The sequence below is a fragment of the Lactuca serriola genome, chromosome 1 (assembly GCF_051521515.1).
Source record: "Lactuca serriola cultivar US96UC23 chromosome 1, Lser_US96UC23_V15, whole genome shotgun sequence".
NCBI classification, from domain to species: domain Eukaryota; kingdom Viridiplantae; phylum Streptophyta; class Magnoliopsida; order Asterales; family Asteraceae; genus Lactuca; species Lactuca serriola.
The window spans coordinates 246636763-246657309 of NC_136408.1; the positions used below are offsets into that span (position 1 = coordinate 246636763).

Consider the following 20547-nt stretch of genomic DNA (forward strand, 5'->3'; position numbering starts at 1 on the left):
TTAAGAACGAAATCTGATTCAAATGGGTGAGATTTATGACATCTGTTTTCCTGGTTTAACTTCACTATATAATCTTTTAAAAACTATTTTAGTTGGGGATTTTTAGATGTGGCGGTATGACTCATCAAGAGTCTCGGCGCGATGGATTCACGACATGACTTTTAATGAAGTTTGTGACGTGATTGTTTTGTTGGGCCAAACCCTAAAGGCCTTATTTTTTGGATCTATTTAATGGCTCTAAACCCTAGGGTTTCATCATTCTATCAGCCTTATCTCAGAGAGCACCTCCCATGCAAAACCCTAGTCCCTTATTGTGTTTCAAAGAGTTCTCTTCCTTGGTTTAGCTTAGAGATTCCATTTATTTGAAAGAGGGTTTTGTTTTAGTTATCTCTAGCAACTAAAAACCTTCATTTCCTTACTTTATACCTCTGTGAGTGTTCAATTTAATTGCTTAATGATTATGGCTTGATAGATTTTATGTTCATGGTTTTGTTTTTTACCCTATCATGTGGTTTGGGTGGATTTTGGAAAAATCCATACCCAAAGGTTATTTATAAGGGTCTTGTAAACCTTTTTGGTCAGAGATCATGAAATACTATCTTGCATTTGAAGTCGCACAAGGTCATGAGCTCATTTTGGACCTTTTATGACCTAGATTGTAGATCTAAGTTTTTAAGACCCCCGAATGAATAAAGTTTGGAACTTTCCATTAAGACCTTGTTATGATCAGTTCTGGATGATTTGGGTTTATGTATTGAAGGATTAAGACATTAGAAAAAAGGTGTTTGTTAAGCCAAAAGTAGCAGTGCTACCTGTTTGGGATTCACGATGCGAATTTGAGCCTATCCCAACTATTTTGTCGTCTAGTGATTGACGACGTGACCTGTAGAAGGTCACGACATGAATGTTGTGGACCATTGATGTTTGGTCAACTTAGGGTTTTAAAGTGTAGTCTGAGGTTACACAACTATTTAGGTTCAGTGGTGCACATAGTTGTTTCTAAGTGATTGTTGCAGTTCAACTTTTGATCATGTGAGTTTTCTCACCATATTTTAGGACATTGAGTGTCATGTTATGCTTGTTTCCTTTGTAACTCTTGCTTTTATGCTGGTATATGTTTGTTGGGTTGGGGCACTTATGTTTGTTGGGCTGGGCCCGCTTATATGTTTGTTGGGATTGGCCTATTATTGTATGGTGTATGGCATCGTGGAGGAATTTACTAAGCTTTATGCTTATAATTTTAAGCTTAAGTGTTTCAGGTGCTTCAGGTAGCAAAGGGAAGTTCCCGACATGATCGCATCACATCTTCTTCTACGCTTCGAGATGTTTCTCACTTTTAATTTCATGACTATGGTTTGATGATGTTTACTAATGGTTATTTTACTCTATTGAGAATGAAATTAGTTTGTTTTTTATATATAAATGAAAATTTTACTCTATAAATTTGGGATGTTACAGTTGGACACATTTATTATTGATGTTCAAAAATAAAGTATAACTCTATACTACTAATTACATTGAGTTAAAGAAATATACAAGAAAATGGAATTATACTAGTTTCTATCAAACCATGTCTAGTTGCTTATGTGGCACAACCTCGTATGAATTGGATGCTTATGTGGCATAACAACAACATTATACTACCTTCCTGACATAAGTTGAACCAAATCTTGATTTTCAAAGAAAGAACCAACGTCCCAATCCTCGGTTGAAGATGACAGTGTCATTAGTGCAACCACAATCGACCGCATGCTCGGCCTCAATTGAGGGTTTTCGTGTGTACATGCTTTAGCAAGCTGGGCTATCTACAAGTTTGATTTTAATGAGTTAAACTTATAGCTTTCCGGTTTCAGCTTGTAAAAGTCACTAGTAATAATGTACCTAACTCCCGCTTCCAATATGGGCAGTGCACTTTATTTTTTAGCCATAATTAGAGTGTGTTTATATTTTTTTCCCATAATATCAGTGTACCAACATTTTTTACAATTAATAATAGTTTACATACATTTTTCACCAATAATACCAACAATAACATTGTACTTATATTTTACTACCAATATGAGTAATATATTTTATTTGTTACATATTGTTATCGTCCGTAAACAAACGTAATAATACCAACAATAACATTGTACCTATATTTTACTACCAATATGAGTAATATATTTTATTTGTTACATATTGTTATCGTCCGTAAACAAACGTAAATATGTTGTTATTTATCTATATAAATATGTAAGCAGATTACTAGTATGAGTTATATATTCCTATAATTAGTAATAAAAAATACGATTGAATGGATAAAATAAATTTAAAGACATTGTTCTTGTCGTTCAAAATATTATACATTCCCTACGTTGATAGAGATAAGTAAATATGTCACAATGTCCTACAATTTATCCCTTTCCTATTCCACACATATTTCTTATTTATTAATCTTTAAGTTATATACTATTCCACCACTTATTACTATCAGTGTATCGAAATAAATGCAAACATTTTCTTGTTGTATAAAATAAAATATGAATTTACTTTTTGTACACGTGACATCATTACCTAAAATTAATACATAAGATTCTTCAAATTTGTTTTTATTTGAAATCTTTTTGAAATTTAAAATCACGATAACCAAAAGTAAGGATTCTGTGAATAGGTAAACACAATTGCGATTATTTTGTTTACTCACCTTGCGGATAGAATCGATAGGGTAATCAGCTCCAAGCCTCGGATCTATTAGTTTGCATAAAGCTTCATTTGGATTAGACAAACTTAAGACCTCCTCAAACTACACAAAAAAAGTGATAAAAATAATGTCATTGAAAAATGTTAATATGGAATTAATGTCAAGAATAAACAAGATATGTGGAAAAAAATTAAGAACTAACCAAACCGACAAGTCCTTTAGACTCACTAGACAATTCATTTGCCTTGACAATGGCTTCTTTAGCTGATATTAGTTCAAATAAAACAACTCCAAAAGCATATACATCAACCTTTGGAGAAACCTCACCATATTGAGCATATCTGCACCAAAAGTTTTCATGTTAATCAGACCACAATCCACATAAATCCACATAGGGCCAATAAGTAAGTTTTCTTGAACAATAAAAATAAAAGAGTAAAATGATTTAATCAGTACAAGTTGCTAAACTGATAAAGTGGTGAAAATATGTTGTACTTTATATATTTTTGCCTTTTTCACATTATATATTTAGGAAAAAAATAGTGAGAAAATTCATAAAATAACCAAAATTGAGAGGGTGTTTTAAACATTTAACTAAGAAAATTTGAGTTTTGGAAAATGACCAAGAGATCCGCAGAGGGGCTCTTCGGATCGCTTTAAACCTCCTACAAACGATGAATAGTACCGATGAATTGACGTGACATCATTAAAAGACAAAAAGTATGGTAGGTATCATGGTTCCACAAAGGTAGCTCTATGGATCCATTTAACCCCCTACGGAAGTTCAAATTCTCTGAGGAAATGGTAGTTGCTCCTCTCCGACAGATCTACAGAGTCGTCTCTGCGGATCCCTGCAACACCTCTTCGGAATTTTTGTTTTCTCTGTGAATTCCATCATATTTTTGTCTTTTAGTGATGTCACGTCAATTTCTCAGTACTATTCATCGTTCCTCAGAGGTTTAAAGCGATCCGCAGAGCCCCTTCTATGGATCTCGTAGTCATTTTCTAAAACTCAACATTTATTGATTAAATGCTTAAAACACCCCCTCAATTTTGGATATTTCATGAATTTTTCTAAAAAATAGTGTACAAATTTACTCAAAACTTACTCTGGAGGCATGTATCCAAATGTTCCGACTAAACGGGTTTGTAAGGAACCGCTCCCAACTTCTGTAAGTTTTGCTAGCCCAAAATCAGCAACCTACGTGTTTTTAGTATTAAAAAACTGATAATATGTCTCACTTGAATTTTGTAAAACGATAAATGCAAGAAATTGTTACATACTTTAATTTATTTGTTTATCGTAACATCATAGTTTCATGTATATCTATTACAACATTATATTGTTTCACTTTTTATTTGTTTATTTTGAAAAATATACCTAGTAATAGCATTAGTTTTGTATTTGGATGGCATTTGTAATAGGAGGAAATTAAAATAGAATACTATAATAGTTAATAAACAAATAAATATGAACAACGTTGTTATTTCTTGCATTTTTGGTGGCTTGAAGCCAATAACATCTTGGTCAAGAAGTTGTTTCAAGGTTTCAAAGTATAATGTTGTAATAGGAATGGAAAGGTTTCAAAGTATAATGTTGTAATAGGAATTGAAACCTTTGCACGATAGTTTTGATCGATTAAAATGTTAGGAGACTTGATATCACGATGAATATACACGGGAACTGTGTGCTCATGTATGTATTCAAGCCCTCTAGCCGAATCAAGGGCAATTTGTACCCTTGTAGCCCATGGAATTGGTTGCCTCCCTACAAAGGTTACAATTTTGTCGTTAAAAACATGATAAGTACAAGCATATATGTATATGTATATGTATAGTTGTATTGTACGTGTACTTTTTTAAAAAATGGAACTATATAAGGTTTTTTTTTTTTGTTTTCGTAACTCCCTTACCTAATGAACCACGCAAATGTTGACTCAAATTGCCATTTTCAATAAACTCATACACCAAAAACAACGATCCTTCTACACAATATCCTATCAAACGTACCTGCAAAGTTCAAAATGGTTGTAAATACATATTTCAAATTGCACATGACAGAATAGGACCAATTTATACGATGTTTATATGTTTTACAAAAAATACCTCCGAATTTAAGACTAATTTCCATTCAATGACTTTGAAATTCAATATTGAAATTGAAAGGCATAATGACTATTTAACCATTTTTAGCATAATTTCGGCAGGATTTGGTGTAAATCACACGGATTACAAAGTTTGATAACATTTTCTGCACTTTTTATGGATAGGTGACTTGCATAAACTTTTGCACTATTATGGTGGCCCCTATAAGTATTTTCCTGTTTCTAAAAGACCAAAACGACGCTACACATGCCCTAAACCAAGGGTGGAAAATATTCATGGACAACAATGCAAGAACATAGTTAAAGTATTCGACAATCGGTTTTGAAATCATTAGGTTTCTATATAATTTCTCAAAATGTACAAAAAGAAGAAATCTAAGTGTGCACAAGTTTTGAGATATTACCAGGTTCAAGTGATGAACATGTGTTAAGACCTTCAACTCAGCAAGAAATTCTTTTGATGCTTGCATATCCATTTTCTTTATTGCTGCTTTCTGTACTTGTCCAACACCAAAACAATATCAACTTCCCAAAACAAAAATATAAACATTTTTTCTTTTAGCTAATGGATTTAACTGGGATATGACTTAATCCAATAAGTTATATATGGGTGTGTCCTTTCACTTTATATAGAAAAATGACTTAATAGATAAAGTCATGGAAATGGTACATTAAGTCCTAAATTTTTACAAAGTTGCCCAATTTGTTTTTTCGTCTCATTACCTCGTCATTTTCTCGAATACTTTTTAAACAAGGTTTTCCATCTTTGTATTATGTCACTTTTTCGATATGGTACAAATGTTCACTTGATGCTTTTGTGGTCCGATAAATCCTTTTAATCCCTAAAATTTATGAGAAATGATACCGACTATTAACTTGGACAACTCAAGGAGGAAAAGGGTTAAAAAAATTGATTTAGGGACCCAAAAAGCAAAAAAAACACAACTTTTATACCATATCCTAAAAAAACAACACAACAAAAGGATAGGAACTTGTAATTTACACTTTATCCAAATAGTAAAATATAAAAACAAAATAATAATAATAATAATCAAAAACACAAACACAAACCTCGCCACGAAGCTCTCCATAATAAACAGCTCCAAAACCACCTTGGCCAATCTTATTAGCCATGCTAAACTCATCGGTAGCCTTGGATAGCTCCTCGTATGTGAACTCCACCGACTTGTCCACGGTTATACCGGTGACACCTGGCGGTGCACCACCAATAAGATGACCTGACTCCACCCTTCTTCCCAAATTGCTATTCGAAGCTAAATCCAAAAAGAGAAAACGAAAAGTTACATTTTTTAGGAACCTTTTAATATTTAAAGTTTGACCACAAAACTTTAACGATTTGACAACTTTGGTCTCTTTTCTAAAAACTTGTTAATTCCTACCTCTTTAATTCTTTAGCCATTTTGACAGTTTTGGTCCTTACAGTCAAAACTTGTACATTTTTTATTAAAAAAAACAGTCTGGGACAAAGCCCGAGTTTTTCACCCTTGCACTTTCTACGCCTATCATTTTCTTCTTTTGCTATAATTTTTCTATATTGGTCATCATATTTAATTTTTTGTTTTTTCCTACCCTCATCAAAGTCAACTAAAATAGTTAACAACAATGTCTATTAATCTATAAACAAAAACGACATTCAAATCAAGTGCACACGGCCCATGCAGAGTTTGGCCACAAAACTTTAACGATTTGACAACTTTGGTCCATTTTCTAAAAACTTGCTAATTCCTACCCCTTTAATTTTTTAGTCATTTTGACACTTTTCGTCCTTAAAGTCAAAACTTTTATATTTTTTTCATAAAAAAAAAACAATACGGTGCAAAACCCGAGTTTTTCACTCTCTACGTCTGTCATTTGCTTATTTTGCTATAATTTTTCTATATTTGTCATCATATTTAATTTTTTTGGTTTTTCCTACCCTCACCAAAGTCAATTAAATCAGTCAACAACAACGTCTATTAATCTATAAACAAAAACGACATTCAAATCAGACGCACACGGCCTATGCAGAGCAAGAGCAACATATCTAGTTATTATTATTATTATTATTATTATTATTATTATTATTATTATTATTATTATCCTATCTTTATTTGTGTTGTACAAAGAGTGGTTCAAATTTATATTTATATATAAAATCGTTTGAATAATTGACAGACGTTCGAATAATTGACTATCATTGTGTTATTTTTTTGTTTGGACCATTCGTGTGTTATTTTTTTTGATCAAATTATCCATATGTTATTTTTTTGTATGGACTATCTATATTATTTTTCTGTTCGGACTATCTCTATGTTATTTTTTTTTTTATTTGAGCTATCAATGTGTTATTTTTCCTTTCGGACAAAATAACATTGGGATAATCCGACCGAAAAAAATAACACGGTCATAGTTCAAAAGGAAAAAATAATTCAAGGATAGTTCGAACGAAAAATAACATACGAATGGTCCAAACGAAAAAAATAACATAACGGGGAAAAATAACATATGAATAGTCCGAACTCTAGGGAAACCTTGTATAGTGTTCGAAGCTTATGTTTCGCATAATACCTATAATGCACCACACAATTATAATCATCAATTTATCAATACATCTCATGATAAATAAAAACAAACTTTGTTTCATCATTATTATTTATAGTAGTTTTTTAATAATAATAATAATAATAATAATAATAATAATAATAATAATACATCAAATAAATTAGATACTCCTAATAAAAAAACTAAATAAACTAAAAAAAATGAACAACAAAAAAACAAAATATTAGAAGAGTGGTACAATTAGTAAGAAGGATGCATATAGATTTACACAATATTTCTCTTTTCATTTATGTTCCTAGAAACAACTAACAAGATGAAATATTCACTTTGACACATAGTTGTACTATGTTGTCACAAATAATATTTAAGTATGAGTTAGATTTTTGAATATTAGTAAAAATTTATTTTGAAAAATTGATTATTCAGGTAAATTTTAAATCACCGGTATCCATGCTTTTGAGTTTTGATTAACTAGTTATTTGATTGTGGTTATGAATATGATTAGTCAAGTACCAACAATCAATTTTATTTAATGTAAAGCTTTATTTATTTTAATAAATTACATCGTTAAAAATCTAGTATTACTTTCAAAATAATTTAAATACTGAAAGTTTTTTTTTTTTTTTTTTGTATTTGTTATCATATCCAATATTTTTTTGACTTTGTTTTTAAATAAAGATTTATGTCCCTAAACGCTTAAATCCGAAATGAGGCCGGAAGATGCTTTTAGATCAATATGGAATTTAATAGAAGCACCAAAAAATAGAACAAAAAAAGACTTAATAGAATTAGTAGAATACCAAGATGAAGTTCGTTTGCATTTTCTTCGAGAAATGATCCTTCTGCAACCCTTTTCCTTCTATAAAATCCGAAGTAGATGCAAATCCCCAACAAAAGAACCCCGACAACCGCTCCAACAGATGCTCCGACGGTTGCACTTCCCGATAAACCTGCTCCAACCATCACTACCACATGATTAACTTAAATATACCATCTACAATTGGTTCATTTGACTTAGAAGTTGAACTTAATTATATATATATATATATATATATATATATATATATATATATATATATATATATACTAGTTGTGAGACCCATGTATTACATGGGTTATTTAAAAAAAATAAATATGAAATTTTAATAAAATTAAAAGTTTGAATTTGTAAGAAAAATGAGAAAAATTGAATTATTAAAATTAATGAAGCTTTAATGTATTGAATGCATTACATATACACACCATTTTTAATAAATACCTTACATATATATTACCTTACATATTAAATGTGGAATTTTAATTTAATAAAATAAAAAATACAATAAAATGACAAGTAGAAAATAGAAAATTTAAAAATTCTATAAAATGTCATGTGTCCAAATGAATAAAAAGAGAACATATGGTAAATAAAACCTTCATTTATTAAGGATGATATATATATATATATATATATATATATATATATATATATATATATATATATATATATATATATATATATATATATATATATATATATATATATATTCATTGAGTGAATAGGCAAAGAAGACAACCCTTTGTGCTGCAAAAACAAAACACCAAGATCAGATATAAAAATAGAGGAAACGCCCCTAAATAAAACAAAGTCAAGGTTTATAGTTTACCTTGTCTTCAAAGGCGGAAAAGTTCCATTTTGATCTGTAATTACATAAAAAGGAGAGAAAGTTAAGTGCTAATTATAAACCTATAAATTACGCAACTAATCTTCCGGGGTAACATTATTGTGAAATACACTTTAAATTATTTGTTTAATGTAACATTATAATTATACTTTTTTTGTTATTAAAAATTGTATTTTTCAATTTTAAACATTTTAATTCTAAAAAACTACTTAATTATAGCATTTGAATTTTAGTTTTTTTTTATCTTATAAGAACATTATATTTATCAATTATTATCTAATTTTTGCAATCTAAATTGTTTTGTATTTGGATTTTAATAACATTGTTGTAAGCTGATACAATCTATGTTATGGCGAAATGAAAGTAAGATGCTATAGTTAAAAAAATATATGAAAATATGATTAATTTTTGCATTTATACTAAGGTGTTGTTTGCTTTTTCTAAGAAACCAATTCTGACCACTTATTATTGCGCCACGTAGCTCATGCGCAACATTTGACCATTCGCAACTGTTTGTTTTTCAAAAAACCTGTAACTTGAAAACTGGTGTGTGTATGTTGCGTGACGCAGCACTAGACCATTTGCTCCAAACTTCTTCATACATTACTTTAACTTATTGCAGCATTCTGCAGACGTTAAAAAACAAACATACTTTTTATTACATGTTGCAGTCGTTTGGTCCACTTCTTCTACTACAAAGTGTTGCAGAGGTGGTCTATAGACTTCAAACATTTTCGTTTCAAAAAAACAAACAGCAACTAAGATTAATCATCAGTTCTTAGGCTAGGCTATGCAGAATAGGGCTTGACATTGCATCGACAGAACCAAGACACCATGCCCTCAGGTCGACATGATGAGCGCGGTGTTGTAACTCGGCAATCTCTTGAAGATGAAAGAGAAAGTCATTCTTCTCCCACGAAAACGTTTTTGTGGGAGAATAATCACCACTCTCTCTTCTTCTCTACTTCCTAACCACGGAAACGTTTTTGTTCATTCTTGGTTAGCTTAGGCGAGCTCAACACCACTTCCCCATCCTTAGTTTAAGTTTAAGCTTTTATATGTGATAAAGAAGCAATAGTAATCTTGATTCAACTGTGGTGATTACAAAAATTAAAACAAGATTGTACATCATTTGTTTTTCAAATATTATGTGTCGGTAAGAAAACTTGATATACGAAGGATACTTTTTTTTTTTCTGGAAAGTATCAACACTTGGATTCTTTTTTTGGAAAATCGAAGTATTTTATCCGTCTATAATTTAGATTATATATATATATATATATATATATATATATATATATATATATATATATATATATATATATATATATATATATATATATATATATATATGAAGTATTTTATTAGTTACTAGTTTTTTTTATATATTTTTATATTATTATATGAGTATTATGATTAATATTTTTTTTGTTTTTTACTAATATTTACCACTCTCGTCGTAAATTTCTAGAAGAATTAATACAAATCTGTGATTTCACAATATTGTATTCTGTTATTAAATTATATAGTAAATTAATAATGTTTTATGTAAGTCTGTTAATAATTTATTAAATCTTAAAAGAGACAAAATCAACGAAATTTTTTTATTTTACCTCTACCAGGAATAAACACCAAATCCCCGCTACTAAAACTCGATCTCGGATTATAATCCCTCAAAAGATTCTCGTTAATCCCACTTTCATTAGCAATTGAGGACAAACTCTCACCACTTTGAATCGGATACGTGATGAACAATCCATAATCCTTAGAAACACTTTTATCCCCACAAGAACAGTTCACTACAACATTTACTTCACTACCTAAAGGAATGCTTAACTCATTATACGTATTGTAATTCCTCAACATACTTACAGTTGTGAGATTCGAAAAGCCAGTCTCTGCGATCCACGAGTAGGTGTTCTCGGGACTAACATTATACACGAATCGATGACTCAGAAAACCTCGATCTTCACAGGAACACGAAAAAGGTACGTTTACTCTTGAACCCTCAGCAACTGTGTCTGGATTTGTGATTTGGGGGTTGTAACTTTGAATTTGGGGGATTTTAATGGAGAAGATTTGCGATACGAATGTGATGTTTGATCTTACCCACATCCGGTATGAAGCCAAAGCAAGGCATTCGTTTTTACATCTTGATTCGATTCGATTAGCAATCAGAAACAACACCAAAAACTGTACTGGAAATTTGATTTTTCTCATGGTAAGAAATGGAACGAATTCAGGGAAATTAACAACAGTAGGAGCTTGAATGCGGAAAAACTAACAAGACGTAAGATGGAAATTGTGTTGATTTGGCATTAGTTTTAGGTAATCTAGAGAAATTAACTTGATGCCCAGATGGAAAATTTGATGAATTAGCTACGGAAATGAACAAGAAAGTATGGTTTATACTTTATAGTATCTTCAACACATATAGTTGAGGCGACTCGGTCCAAATCCAAGTATAGAAATTGTTTCAGGTAAAAGTCTTTTTGGAGTCAACTGGTGGACGCTTGAGTCTCTGGTTCGACGTCTTTTTGGAGTTTATTTATGTTTGAATGTTTCTTTCCTCTTGAAGCATTAAATGGGATCATAATTGCTAAGAAGCACTATCTTTTATTTTTATTTATTTATATAAAATATAAAATAATGATATGTAATTATGTATAATGATCAAGGTTATCAAGATCGGGCTCATACAAAAACAAAAGACTGTTTTTGGTTTTATAAGATCGAGATCCTAAGATTGGAATCGGGATCCTAACATCCTACAAATTAAAATATAATTTTAATTTATAATTTTTAATCATGAAAAATATTTCAAACATTTAATTTTTCATTTTAAAAGTTATAAAAACTTCAAAATATTAGTCATAAGTCACAACACAAAATTATAAACGGTAAATTGGAAAATGGTAAAAAAAAAACATAAAGTAGTAAAAAAATTCGTTAGCAAAAAAAAATAAAAAAAATAAAATAAAAAATTTCAAGAGAAGGTAGGATCGGATCTAGATCTTACGATATTACGATCCTACCTGCAATCCTACCTCAAATATGATCCGTTTACGATCCGGATCGTTTTTCATACCTAGGATCGTACGATCCTACGATCAGGATCGCGATTTTGACAACCATTATATAATGTATAATTTTTCTGATTTTAACATTTGATTTAATTTAGTAAGTAAGAAGAAAATTAAAAACAAAGACTAATGCTCTGTCATAAAATGATAAAATTATCCTAATAATTTAACTTTTATATCAAATTTCTTATTTTAAATTTAAATGTACGTTTTTATTTATTAAACTTGTAGATTATTTCTTTATCTTTTGCATTTAAAATGCTCTTTGTATATTTTGACATGTTATAGAAAGAAATAATGATCAAAATTGTTTGTTTGTTTATACCCATTTCCTGTGTTATTTTATTTATTTATTTTGCATATCGGTTTCATTTTTTATTTAATAGACTTAATGTATAAAACACTTAATCTTGACAATTATATATGGATTTTTACTTAATCTTGACAATATGACTTAATGAATTAAGTAAGAAAAACTTGGTTTAATATATTAAGACACTAACAATTTTCATGTTTGTCTTCTTTCTTTTCCTCCCAATTTCTATCAGATTAAAATGATAAATAAAGTTAAAATCTATAAATACGATGACATTTATTTTTTGAAATGTAAATATATAAAGGTCATTAATCTCGTTCAAAGTCTATAAAACATAGTCACTCCGTCCTAAAATTATTGTCCATTTTGATTTTTGAAGTCTTTCCATATCAACTTTGACCATAAATAACTTTATTTGTGTTATGTAATTTATGATGAAACCTATAACAATGAAAATACATTTAAAAACAATCTATTCATATATCTTGCATAAAAAAATTATATAACAAAAAATGAATTATTTAAGGTCAAAGTTAAACAAAATAAACTTAAAAAGTCAAATGGGACAAACCATTGATATTGTTACATTAACTTATATGTTATGCCTTTTCCAAAAAAAAGACAGAAACCCCTTATATTATGCACAAAAAATCTCAAATATTCAAAGCAATATTCTATAGTAAAGTTACATCTTAAACCAACAAAAATATTAATGACATATATATAACTTTATTATGTAAAAACCCGTATATTATACGGGTTAATTAAAACATAATGTTAAATAGGAGCGATTAAATGAGAAGTTTATTTGAATTTGAAATATGAAATATGAAATGAGTGAAAATTATGAAGAAAAAAAAACATGCAAAAAATAAATTAATTAAAATTATGTGTTTAATTGTTAGACCCGTGTATTAAATGAGTTATTATAATAAAATGTTAAATACAAAGGTTTAAAGTGTATATTTATTTGAAATTGAAATTGAAATTTCAAATTTCAAATTTGAATTTAATAGTTATTATAGTAGGTTTAATTTACGGATTAATGATATAGTGAAAATGAATAATGAAGTAATTGACAAGTGAAAAATAAATATATTTCAAAATTATGATAAAATAACATGTAGCCAATTAAATGAGAAAATGACAAGTGGCAATAACATTTTCATTTATTAGGGTAGAAAATCGCATTAATATATTAGTTTTATTCATAATCCACTTAAATAAAGTGAGTTTAAAAGTTAACTAACCTTTGGCCGGCACAAACACTAGTCCCAACCCGGCACTAAAATTGGATCTTGGGTTGAACCGCTCCAACAACGTCGTCGGGACACTTGATTCTATACTTATAGACTGCAAATCTTCATCGGGTCGAAGCGGGTATGTTGCAAACAACCCGTAATCCTTTGACACGTGTTTGTTGCCACATGTACAATTCACTGTAACATTAATATCAACAAAGTCCGGTATCTTTTCGGCTTCAAACCAATTCACTCGTTGGACCCAATACTCATCCGTAAGATTAGCAAAAACTTCACTAGCAATTTTACCATAAGTATCACCAACTTGAGTTTCGTATTTGAAAGTATGGCCTAAAAAATCATCATTTAAGCATAGACACGAAAACGGGACGTTAATTCGGGCCCCACTTTCTATGCTGTCGCCTCCCGGGATTTGTGGATTGTATCTAAGGATTTCGGGGATTGTTTGAGAGAAAATTTTGCTTATGTAAGTGAGATTTGATCCTTGTGCAACATAATATGATGCCAAGGCAAGATCACAACCATTGCTACACTTGGATTCAATTTTTACAATGAAGAAAACAACCCAAAATCCCAATTCTAATATACGTTTCTTTCTCTTTGATATATTGTTCATGAGAAAAAGAAGAAAGAGAGAAATGAAGAGATATGGGTGCATGTAGAGAGAGAAAGATATGTATTATAGTTCAAATAGTAGACAGATTAACTATATTTTAAATTAGAGAGATGAGATTGATTACATGTTGGTTTTGTTTGATAGCATAAAGAATTGTAAAGGAATCGTCAACAAGTATAAGCTCCATCATGTTTCTTGTCTTCTATTATTTGTTTTATGATTCTTGAAATTAACCTACAATTTTCAAGAATCATCAACCAAAATGAATATCACTTCTGTTACATAATTTATTTTGAGATCATCTTCATCGAAATGGATAATAACTTCCAAAATATATTTCTATCGATATTCCATTAATTTCGAATACCTTTTTGTTCATTTTTTTTCTTGTTAAGATTATTTATTTATAGCTGTCAACGTTATTTAGATTTATGAGAAAAAATGCATAGTCCCAACCTTTTATTGTAACGGGGGATAATGACTTAAAAGACCATTTAAGTTTCAAATTTGATCAAAAAACACCATTCAAGTATTACATGTTCAAAAAACACCATCAAACTAAGACATATGTTCAAAAAACACCAACGAAATACATATTCTGTTCAAAAATCACCATCTTTATGGTTTGGAGTAACTTACATGTTTAGTCCATAACTTTTTTTTTTAACTCGGACAGTCCGTAGCGTTTATATTTATTTTTCCTTCGGACCATGATCAAGTTAAAAGACTAATATACTCTTATTAGTTTCATTTAACATTTATTTTTATTACTTGTTAATTATTTATACAATTGATATATTTATAATAAATAATAACATAAATTAAATAAATAATTAATAAATAATAAAAATAATGTTAAATGAAAGTAATAAATGTATATTAACCTTTTAACTCGATCAGAGTCCGAAGTCGAAACAAATTTAAACTAAAGGGACCGTCCGAGTTAAGAAAAAAAAGTTAGGGACTAAATATGTAAGTTACCCCAAACCATAAAGATGGTGTTTTTTGAACTTCGTTGGTGTTTTTTGAACATATGTCTTAGTTTGATGGTGTTTTTTGAACATGTGATACTTAAATGGTTTTTTCGAACGGATTTGAAACTTCAATGGTCTCTTAAGTCATTTTCCGATTGTATTGGGGTTATTTGTTTTCTTAAGCAATAAACATTTGAATTTTGTTCACAGATTTAATTGAGAACATGGCGCTTGATAGATTATATGACTTTGACCCGAGTCAAAGTAACCAATAAACAATTCAATGAAGTTTTAAGGAAACATATGCAACATGATATATCTTTTCCAAAATTCATTACGAGAAACAGCAACACATTTTACCAAACATCTATCCTAATAAATAAGAATGATTCTGACACATATCATTCTCTCATTCAATTGGCCACATGTCATTTTGGCATAATTTTGAAATATATTTATTTTCCACTTATCATTTATTTCAATTTTTTATTTTCAATATATCATTAATTTAGTTTCCATAAATTAAAGCTATAATAATGACTATTAATTTCAAATTTCAAATTTCAACTTCAATTTCAAATAAATTTACAGCTTAAACCTTTATATTTAACATATTATTATAATTAACATGTTTAGTATACGAGTCTTACAGTTAAACACATAATTTTAATTTATTTATTTTTCGCGTGTTTTTTTTCTCATAATTATCACTTATTTTAGATTTCAAATTCAAATAAACTTCCAATGTAATCGTTTTTATTTAACATTTTGTTTTAATTAACTCGTATATTATACGGGTCTAACAACTAGTGTATATATATACCGAAACGCTAATCTAGAAAGGAAAGGTTCATTGCATTCTTATCTAGTAACCAAACACAATAATTTCGTGTGAAAATTCATTGCATTCTTTAAAAATCAACAAAAGCATGTAGCATCATATAAGGAAAAAAACTTTCATTTATGATCCATGTCAGTTTCTATTTTCATTATAGGATCATCCTCATAAAATAACGGCACTAGAACAGGGGCGGATCCAAGGGGATCCCGGGGTAGCCCGGGATGCCCTCAAAAATTTTTCGATAATGTAATTTTTCTAGGAAAATTTCGTTTTAATTTTGCAGGTATTTACATATTAAACAAAATTGCATAAGACTAAAATCAGAATAGTTATAAATCAAGTGGTAAGGTCCACATGTCTTCCAAGCCCTTTATCCCAAGTTCAACTCTTGCTAGGGCTTTTTTCTTTTTTTCATAATTTTAACTTATAAGCATTGTATCTTGGAAAGAATCCTGGTATCCCATTTCAAATGATGATTTACAACTTTTTTCTTTGAACTTTTCAGATTGTTTAATATTCCACTATGGTTTCCATTTTATGTTTTATATAAGAAAATTATTTAAATAAATACCTTACACAACATATATTGATATTATCTATTCTAGTTGGGTATAGATTTTATTTTCAAAATTTGATTTAAACTTGTTGGAATTAGTTTATATATATATATATATATATATATATATATATATATATATATATATATATATATATATATATATATATACATTTTTTTCACGACCTTGTTTATATAACAAGACATGAGGTTAGCTAAGGATTTGATAAATGTTTGGGTTTAAAACCGAACCCGGGAAACCTAAGCCCCCATAAAAAAATTAGGCTACCCTAAAAAAATTAGGATACCACTTTACTTTGATCCTGGTTTTGTCACTAGACTAGAACATACATTATGTTAGGGATTAATATATTATGTTAGGGATTAAGGGACTTCAACAAATAGAAACACAATAATAAAGATGCTAAAGATTAATAATGAACACAAGGATCAAGGATTTAACGTGGCTCACTTGACCAAAGTAATCAAGCTACATCCACACACAAAACTAAAGAGTTGTTTTTATTGATAATCAACGTGATACACTTTATGTATTTTCTATTTTTACGAAGTCATGATCTCTTTTTTAGGGTTATAAGAATTGTGATTCATTTATAGTAGTCGTTGACCTAATTTCTCCCGGGTTAGACTAATGGGATCTTGACATAGAATGACCCATGATGGTTGACTTACTCTCCAAGTTGTCAGGTCAAAACAAAGCTCATAGCCAGGGATTGCATCTCGATCACTGAAGGGATGAAGCATGATATCACCGAAGGTGAATCTTACGTGATAACCTTTGCTTCTCTGTAGTTGCACTTTGGTGCTTGGCTTTAGTGTCACTGTCACTACGCTTCTTGGCTTCACTTCAAAGCTCTTCATTTATTTCTGACTTAGTCTATACCTTCACTCTCAAAGCTTCGCCTACTTAGCCGCTTCACAAACTGTTTTGCTTTCATTTACGCTTCATGTCACAACTTTTCCCTTGGTCGAAGTCAAGACTTCGCGTCCTATTGAAGCTTTTCTCTACCAACTTTTCCCTTGAGATTAGGCTCTACTAATCAACAATCTCTCACTTGGAGTTTGATCAACTAATTTGTTATCATCCAAGCTATATAAGCCCTTCTCTCTCTCTCTCTCTCTCTCTCTCTTTCTCTCTCTCTCTCTCTCTCTCTCTCTCGTTCTCTTTCCTTCTCGTCTACACCTTCGCTTCAAATATTTGGAAGGCTCTTTGAAGCCATACACAACTTCAACTTCTCCATCTTTACTGCCTTGGTAAACATGTTGGTTGGATTCTTCATACCAATGATCTTTTCAAATGAAGAGTACATTCGTATATCAATCTCTAATAAAATAGTACATCATCGTCACATGTTTCAGAAAAGATGGATTCTTTATTAGGTGAACTGCGATCTGTTTATCACAGTGTAGGACATAATCTTCTTGATTCATTCCCAATTTTGATAGGAAGTTATTCAAATAAATGAGCTCTTTGCTAGCTTGTTACAACATACTATGTTTGTTGGTTGAAAGAGAAACAATGTTCTATAATATGGACATCTAACTGATGGTTGTTCACCTAATTATGAGCACACAACATGTTGTGATTTTCCCTGGATCTACACAACCCCCCAGGTCAGCATTAACGAAGCCTTGTAGGACGATCTTCTTCCTTTTGAAACATAAGTTTGCGTCTAAAGTTCATTTCATGTAGCGAAATAGCCACTTAGCCCCTTTCCAGTGCTCATAGTTATACCGAAAACTCCCACTACACGAGAAAATTTTGGTCGAGTGCAAACCATTACATACATCAAGCAATATTTGTTTAAGTGCATATTATTTCATAGATAATGCCAACTACTAAGTTATAGGTAACCTTCGTCATTTATTCTTTGTTTTCTTCCATCTTTGAGGATTGTTTCTGCAAAGTTTCAAATGACTCCTAAGAAGTGTGTTGAAAATATTCTCTTAATATTTCAAACTGACATTAATTCTTATATAGGGTGTGTTATGTAAATTTATATATTTTGTATGGATATCAGTTGTAATTTATTCAGGTGTCGGGTTAGTTCGCGGGTCATCTGGTGCTCCATGGAGCTCTGTTTAATTTGGGTTTACCCAGTTGTATATAAAAATATTAAAGAGATACTTTTAGCTAATTCATTGTCCTTCACTTCTTATCTCATTTTCTCTCTGAGATCTGTAACTAGGGTTTTGAATTAGGGTTTGTATATTGTACATTTGTTCTTATGATTCATTCTTTGTATATTAGAGAATGAGTGATTGTTTGTGGTGAGGTTTTCATTTGTATTTTGTACGTGTAAACCACTTGTTTCACAATGAATGAAATGATGATGTTGGGAAGATCTTGAGTTGTTTACATCTTTAAGATGGTATCAGAGCTTTCAGGCTCCGATTCTTCTCTTTCGACACTCGTTGGTGATTTCTTCAATCGATCGTCGGTTTAAGAAAGGTATTATCTGAATCCTCTCTTCCTTTTTTATTATTTTGGTTAGATTGTCACAGTTGTTGTTCGATATAGGGTTTCTCTTCTGAATCCTTAGGTTTGTTACATAAACTGTGATTTCTTCGGTTATTCTTTTGGATTTAAAGTTCCGTTGTTACTCCATCAAATCGAAACGAATATTTGTGTTGCTTATTTTTCTTTTAATCCTGGTACTGCAAGATTGTTTGTAATCTTGCAGAATATTGTTGGCTTGTTGAGGTTGCTCTTTTGGAGTCTCATCGGCTGGATCACAGTCGATCAATGTCCTAGTTTGAAATAACTCTCTAGGGGTCAGATTTTGTCACCGATAAACCCTAGTAGGGAACTGACAAAGAGAGTCGACTCTTCATTGCTATTTCTCGACAGCTCTGTGAGGATCTTCTTGTTTCTTTCTTCTTTTTGATATTGTTCTATTCTTGGAGATCCCGTTTGTCTTGTGCATGATGGGTTTTAGCCATAAGAACTTTCCTATGTGCGCATGCAAAACCCTAATGCTTGAATCTAGGCTTTCTAATAAACATGCTTTGAATCCAAGACTTCTAATTACTAATTAGGTTAAATAAGAACATTAAAACAGATCTAGAATCATACCTTTGAGTTCCTTGTTGATCTTGAGGTCTTGGAGCTTCTAGAGTCACAAATGTCACTCCTCTAATGGCTTACAAACACCAAAGCAAAGAGGATGATTTGGGAGAGAGGAGAGGGGAGGAATTTCAACCAGAGGTTCCTTACTTTAGGTCAAGTTTTGAATTCCATCAGCCATAGGGTCTATTTATACTTGTAGACTCCTTAAGGGTTACAACCTAAACCCTAATTGGATAATCTTCTCTCAAGGCTATCCAAATCCATTCCTAGATAAGCATATGGACGATCTTAGCTCTCCTAAAGCTCTTAGAATCCGTCCAAACCATATCCAAATGGATTTACAGTCTAAAGCTTAACTATCAAACAATTGACAGTTTATACCCCTTTATTTAATTAATCTCTTTAAGTCACCAAATTAATTCTAATTAATTCTATGACTTATATTAATCAAATAACAAATATATTATTCATTATATTATTCTCATAATATATTAATAATATTTATTCTCTCTTAATAAATCATCCTATCAAGTTGCTATGGTGAAGGCAACCCAAAAGGACCATGCACAACCGGATATAGTTACAGCCTTAGACACTATTCCAACAGTCTCCCACTTGGATAAGTCTAGTAACTATACAAGTACAATTCGGTTTGCAATCGTAGCTCTCAAAGACGCTGTCAACTCTGATCTAATCAATCTTGTCCTTTAGATAAGGGAACGTACAGTCCTCTGTTAGATATCATGCTGACAATCCTATGGAATGGTTAGTCAAGCATTTAGGTTTCTCGATCT

General features: G+C 30.4%; 1 protein-coding gene across 1 annotated transcript; it reads right to left on the bottom strand.

The window, feature by feature from the left end:
* Nucleotides 1-1443: 1443 nt before the first annotated feature.
* Nucleotides 1444-14339, bottom strand: LOC145050380 (chitin elicitor receptor kinase 1-like). The gene is made up of 12 exons (XM_078998642.1): nt 13664-14339; nt 8997-9030; nt 8907-8914; nt 8151-8300; nt 5860-6062; nt 5193-5282; nt 4597-4693; nt 4300-4451; nt 3793-3884; nt 2886-3024; nt 2687-2785; nt 1444-1805 (listed from the first exon to the last, which is right to left on the bottom strand). The coding sequence occupies exons 1-12, from the start codon at nt 14331-14333 to the stop codon at nt 1641-1643; spliced, it is 1899 nt and encodes a 632-aa protein (XP_078854768.1). The 5' UTR covers nt 14334-14339; the 3' UTR covers nt 1444-1640.
* Nucleotides 14340-20547: the final 6208 nt, after the last annotated feature.

What these genes read in the sequence shown, in the direction of transcription:
- LOC145050380 (XM_078998642.1), bottom strand. Translation starts at nt 14,333, where the DNA reads ATGCACCCATATCTCTTCATTTCTCTCTTTCTTCTTTTTCTCATGAAC. An exon ending in TTTGGATACATGCCTCCAGA is followed by an intron (nt 3,025 to 3,792) that starts GTAAGTTTTGAG and finishes CTTTTGGTGCAG; the next exon opens with ATATGCTCAATATGGTGAGG. An exon ending in CTATCGATTCTATCCGCAAG is followed by an intron (nt 1,806 to 2,686) that starts GTGAGTAAACAA and finishes TCAAACTTGTAG; the next exon opens with ATAGCCCAGCTTGCTAAAGC.